The 6,641-nt window shown below is 39.9% G+C and overlaps 1 protein-coding gene across 1 annotated transcript; it reads left to right on the top strand.

Annotated features, from left to right (window-relative positions):
• Nucleotides 1-341: 341 nt before the first annotated feature.
• On the top strand, nucleotides 342-1,713 carry LOC103973183 (transcription factor SRM1-like). Its single transcript, XM_065123647.1, has 3 exons — nucleotides 342-470; nucleotides 561-916; nucleotides 1,380-1,713. The coding sequence occupies exons 2-3, from the start codon at nucleotides 597-599 to the stop codon at nucleotides 1,711-1,713; spliced, it is 654 nt and encodes a 217-aa protein (XP_064979719.1). The 5' UTR covers nucleotides 342-470; nucleotides 561-596.
• Nucleotides 1,714-6,641: the final 4,928 nt, after the last annotated feature.

The following is a 6,641-nucleotide window of genomic DNA, read 5'->3' as shown; positions in this document are numbered from 1 at the left end:
TTTCTTCTGTTTGTGTCATTAGTAAGATTTATTGGAAAGCGTGTTATTTTTTATGTTTTGGGTATTTACTGTGCATGTCCGGGAAACCAAAGTGGATTGGGTCTCTTTCACCACTGCGTGAGTTTCAACAAATAGAAAAAGGAAAAATTATTAAAATGGTTAGCGAATCAATTCAACTTATTTTTCTGAGCATTGGTACGGCGGGAGGATTTCATAACCATTTCTTGTGATCCACATGTTTTATTCATATCGGTCAATGAATGAACAAACTCCTCGATTTCTTTGTTGTTGAATTTGTTCTCTTCATTTGTGTTCTCTCTCTCTCTCTCTTTCTCTCTTTTGTAAAATTGACAATTCCTCTGCACACAAATCTTTGCTTGAACATATTCTCAAGGGGGAAATCTTTGCCTTTCCTTCTTTACGCCAGCTAGCTCTCAGGCGGACAGAAGAAGCAAATCTGTTAAACGACAGTTTCGTACATTACGTTGCTTTGTGTCTGTCTTCCACAAAGCTTTACCAGAGAGTTGCTGATGTTGATTTGCGGCTGTTGTTTGTTTTAGGGAGTACCATTCTCTGCTTGTCCTAAAAGGAAAAAAATGGAAGCTGAAGGAGAGGGCTGTTGGAACTGGGAGAAGAACAAGGCTTTTGAGATGACTCTTGCAGCTTACACCAAGGACCATATCAATCCATGGGAGAAGATTGCAGCTGCTGTGCCTGGAACAAAACTGGAGGAGATCAAACATCACCACAAGCTCTTATCGAACGATGTCAACAGCATCGAATCTGGCGTGTTGCCATTGCCCAATTATACTATCAACTCAAAGGATCTAGCCAATGATGATGGTAAAAGAGGAATGAGGTTAGAAGGGTATCAAAAGCGCAGCAAGGGGCAAGCCTGGACAGTGGACGAGCACAGGTATATAATATATATAAACATATACTACCTTGCTTTCTTATGGTGGATTCTTGATTAATGTGAAGAGGAATTAAGTTGGTCATAATTAGTAACATGCTAATTTCTCGTTTGGCTTTCCTTGAATACTAAATAATTTTGCATATAAATTTATTGTGTTATGGACCTTACGGGTTTGTGCCCTTTATCTCATTATTTTTTATTGCTTTCTTGATTGGCCGACAGTTAAAGTTTGCTGCAACTTGATGTTTTGGTTTTGATTATCATGAATGATTTAGGAAAGAGAAAAAAGTTTGATGTTTATTGCTTTCACATGTTCAAATATCTTTTCCCAACAAATGTCGCCAATTTGTTCAGCCTTCAGTTTTGCATAGTCTCTCTTTCTTATTCCTTTTTGTTGCCATTTGGTCGTCAATCATCTAAAGCAAGCATCGTCAATCATGATATGTCATCTCTGATGGCACAGGCTATTTCTTCGTGGACTCGACAAGTACGGCAGGGGAGACTGGCGAAACATATCGAGGAACTGCGTGTTGACTCGGACGCCGACGCAGGTGGCAAGCCATGCGCAGAAGTACTTCCTCCGACAGAGCTCAGTGAGCACAAGGACGCGGACGAGCATTCTTGACATCAGCAGTGCGGACAGCGAGGAGGATCTACCTGTGTCCATCACTTACGCACTAGGCACACCTGCTGATCCCGCTGCAGCAGCAGATCAACAAGCGTCCATTAGCGGAATGGGAGTCTCAGTTTCAGAATCTCAAGTCTTTGCTGCCTCCAACATTGAATTTTATTTTTAAAACATATATATTTTTAAATTTTTTTTGTGATCATATATGAGAAGATATGTTGTTTTTTTTTGGGGACGAATGTCCCTTCACCTTTGAGGCATTTATAAACTCTATAAATAGAGTCCTAACTCGATTACTTTGGTTTACTATTCGGTTCGGGATCATTCTTCCACCATCGTATTTATAGGAGGAACGATATTGATTAAATTTTATGGTAAAAATCTTGAATCAATCTCGCACGTAGGGATAAAATTTCGCCTTAACAACCATCACGCGTCTATGAATGCTTTCTAAATTTTATTTTTTATTATATTATTTTAATATTTTTAATTTGTTTAAAATTAAGATCCAAATATCCTGTGTTTTGCCCTAACAATTTAAAATGAAATCTTATTGGATTTTGATTAAAAAAATTAAATGAGATTCAATATGATTAAACTTGAATTGTTATCCTGCTTTTCCTTTAGTTACTAATAATACATCTATAGGTTTTCTGAAATTTCTATAATCGTTTTGCATGAAAATAAAATTTTGGGCACATATTATTCGTAACAGAGCATGTAACTATTGTGGCACATGAACGTGTGACATTCCATATTGCTATCATGCCTAAACATGATCAGTAACACAATTTGTAATATAATTTTATCATCATAGATGTAGTTTCTAAAATTTATCAGTTAGTTGTTTTGTATCCTATTTCATCAATAATTTTGTTTATCGAAAATTATTTTTCATAAGTTTTCATATTTGTTTGTTAACCTCTTAATTGCGTTGAGTGTATCTATTATATATGAATATTAAACATATGCTTTTCTTTGCTACGAAACATTACTTTTCATCTTCTTTAAAAAATAATATTTATTTATAATATTCTATTTCTAGTTTCACACATGCTGTACACGTATGATTAAAATATAAAGTTACTATACCCTTTTACTTATGTATCAATAAGTGAACAAAGTAGACCAATTTAAAGCATGCCAATTTGCTAAATAAAACGATATGATTTTCTATCATAGTGAACACGTATGATATGCTTCTCCTCCGATCGGAAAGGGCAGCGCCTCTAGCGTTATGCTCATCGGCGCTGTTTCTCCTCCTCTTACGGTATTCCCTACCCTAGATCTCGTTCTACTTCAGCGAAAAGTAGGGATCGAGATAAGTGGTGGACGTGTGTGGAGCGACGACCACGGAGCCGCTCTCCCTAACTCTGAAGCTGGCCATCGGATGCATCTTGACGCTGTCGATCTCCCACATTGCTCACCGATCTGTAGCGTAACAAAGCTGCCCCTTCTCAGTCCTTTAGTAAGCTACCTTCCCCTATTTTAAATTGCTGCTCCTTTGCCGATGGCTCCTCTCCCTCAGACTCCGGCCACCAACCTTGACTGCAAGCTGTGATCTTCACCGATTGTAGCCTGCGTCTCCTATTGCGGATTGCTGCCTCATTGTCAATTGCCACGATATATCCTCATTATATACATCTAATGCTCTAGTTACTGTTCTCGTAGGAAACCACGGTATTTTTTTTCCTCTACCGACATTATTAGTATTTTTTTCCTCTACCGACCTTATTTCCATCGATATTGCAACTCTCGTTCCTTTCAAGTTATCCAAAGGAGTAATTATGACGTATCCTAACATGTTCAATTTTTTAATCTTCTATTTGACTATGATATATTAGGTTACGTCGATGGTTCTCTTTGTTGTCTATCAGCGATGCTCAACATCCCAAGAGCACCCAACCTAGTACCAAATCCAGATTACAAACTATGGTTATGCCAAAATCGTCTTATCCTTCAGGCAATTCAAACTTCCGTCGCTGGATCCCTTGCCCCACTCATATCTTCATGTGACATTGCTACCAAAGCCTAGTGCAAGCTGCAAACCACCTTGGCAAATCGTTCGCATACTCGCCTGCTTAGTCTCCTATCTAGTCTAATACAAGCAAAACAAGAGGGAAGTACTATTATTGACTATCTATAAAATATGAAAGTTATCATTGATAACTTGGCCCTGATAGATCATAATCTTAGTGACAAAGAAGTCATTATCCACACACTTAATGGCCTTAGGGATGAGTATAAGGAACTGGCAACAGCGATACAAGCACGCGACTCACCGATGTCATTTGAAGAACTCTATGATAAGTTGACTGACCATGAGATATATCTCAAGCGTGAAGATAAATTATCAGGTCCATCCATCATAGCTTAAGTCAGTCAAAAATCACAGAAGAAGGGCAACTGGTACAATAAAACCATTAACAAAGATTTGGCTAGCATGCCTCATGAATTTGTGGGCTCTAACTAAACCTCCCCCCATCCACCTCATTAACATTTTCATCGCAACCATCAAGGCGACTACTACTATTATCCTCAGTCCTAGCGTCCTAATTATACATTTCCATTTCAAAACCCCAAGTCTCCTACTGTGTGACATACTCCATCACATATACATCACTAGAGTACGCCATTAATCTCGTCAACCGAGTCTCCTATAGTACCATCCAGTCATTCTCCTTAGGATCTACACTCTCTCCTTCTCCCGGCTCAATAGCTCCTCACTCCCTCCATTACGTCTCTTCATTCTTCACAAGGTTCCCATACGACTGAAGGTATGCCCTCGAAAACACAACCACTACATTTATCCTCTCTTGGAACCAATGACACTGAAGTCCCTCAGCCTACCCTAATCTATGTTAGTGCCTCTCCACCGCCCATACCTACAACACACCCCATAGCCCCTAGATATCCAATGACAATACGCTCCAAAAGTGGTGTTTTTAAACCATGACAAGTCCTTGACCTACATGTTGGGAAATCTTAGGGGCGACATCACATGCGCAGCGGAAGAACAAGAAAAACAAAATCTCCTATTCCCAAAGAGATGTTCGTCGTCGTGCAAAGATTGGTGCGTAAAATCCACGAAACATAAAACTGCATATAGAGTAGATTGTGTTACCTAGGGAGATCATATATCCCTGTTTCTTTGCAAATCTTCAGGAGAGGGTGAAGGAGGTCAAGCGTCCTCCTCTCTAGGCGGTGATCCACACAACAGGGCTGTGACGACGCTCCTCAAAACTCCAGGCCTGCTCTAAGGTGGAGAGGGGGAGGAGAATAGGAGAGGCAAGCAAAAACTCTAGCCTATGAGGCTTTGAATCCCTCCTATTTATAGAGGCCCCATGTCAAAAACCTAATGGATCCTCCCCTATGTTAGGATCGGAGTGACATTAAGAGGGGGGGGGTTGAATTAGTGCAGCGGATTAAAACTTGTAAGTTCGAAAATTATTCCGTAAAATGCAAGGAGATTTCGCTTTGATTGTAACTTGAGTAAAGAAAAAAAAACAGAAACCATTGCAGAAAGGTAAGTACTCACAGATTCAATGAACACGCCAATTTAAAGTGGTTCGGTCAAATGACCTACATCCACTTGCGAAGCCTTCTTCAATGAGGCTCCCAACTTCCACTAGCAAATCACTTTGAAGGGGAAGGACTAATACCCCTCTTACAACCTTTACAAGTGGTTCACACTCTTACAATTTTTTCAACAAGAAGGAAGGAGGTGAACACTCAAGCAATTTGAAAACAAGACTTGCTAAGACTTTGCTAAGGCTCTTATCTCAAACTATTGCTTTGCAAAAGTTGTTATCTCAACTGAGAATTAAGGGGTATTTATAGGCCCCAAGATTATTCAAATTTGGGTTCCAAATTTTGAATTCTCTTGGGTTTCCGAGGCTGGCGGTGCCACCGCCTGTCAGTATCTGACACTAACAGTGTACTAGCGGTGCCACCGCCCAGTCCGACGGTGCCACCACCGGACCTCTTGGGTGCTGGGCAGTGCCACCGCTCAATTCTCGGGTTCTGGGCGGTGCCACCGCCTACACCATTTCAGCTCACTGGTTGGGCTCCAAACATGGCCCAAACTAGTCCGAACTCGGGCCCAATTGGCCCATACTTGGGTTATAGGATTAACACCTAATCCTAACCCTAATTAATGTGCTAACTACGAATTTAAAGACATTTCTTAAGCTATTACAAAGTTTGTAAGTCAAGACTTCTTCCGGCGAGCTTCCGGCGAACTTCCGGCGGTCTTCCGATAAACTCTCGGAAACCATTCTGCGGATTCCCGGCAGGCTCGTAGACTTCATGATTTGATCTTGGCAAGTTCCGACGAGCTTCTTCAGTAAGCTACAATCTTTCTCGGTGAGCTCCGTGAACTTTCGACGTACCTTCCGGCGAGCTTCCGAAAACCCTTCGGTAAGCTCCCTACTCATTTTCGGCTAGTTCCAGCAATATTCCCGGCGAATCTTCGGACTCTCAAACGTCCATCGGACTTGACTCCGGTATCCTTGCTTTATGTTTTCAGGCCATCGTAGTTAATCCTACACACTTAACTTCAATAATATGGATTAGATCAATTAACCCATCAATTGATTTCATCATCAAAATCCAAGATTTAACAATCTCCCCCTTTTTGATGATGACAATCAATTGATGACGAAGTTAAAAATAACTCCCCCTATCTATATGCCATATTATGAGAAGATAAAAATACTTAAATTCCATCCCTTTGAATTCAAGCATAAACTGATAAGTTCTAACGGTTGAACTTATCGTTATTCTCATTAAGCATAAGCAAATACAAAACTTCGTATTTCAGCTATGAAAATCATTTTTAAGTCGAATGATAAGGGACAATTTTCACAACGACGAGAGATAAAAATTTTCAACATGAATTTCATGATATAAATGTGAGGCATGATTTCATATGATCAACAAATATAAGAACTTGCGATATACTCAAAGACATTTGTATTACACAAGCTTTTGCAATTCATGTAAGTCATGCTATCGATGCACATAAGACATTTTCATTAAGCCATGCTAAGTCATGTTATCGATGCACAAAAGACATTTTCATTAAGTCATGCTATC

Source organism: Musa acuminata, chromosome BXJ2-9 (assembly GCF_036884655.1).
Source record: "Musa acuminata AAA Group cultivar baxijiao chromosome BXJ2-9, Cavendish_Baxijiao_AAA, whole genome shotgun sequence".
Lineage (NCBI taxonomy): Eukaryota > Viridiplantae > Streptophyta > Magnoliopsida > Zingiberales > Musaceae > Musa > Musa acuminata.
Note: the sequence above shows the minus strand (reverse complement) of the source record. Positions and strands in the feature narration are given on the sequence as shown.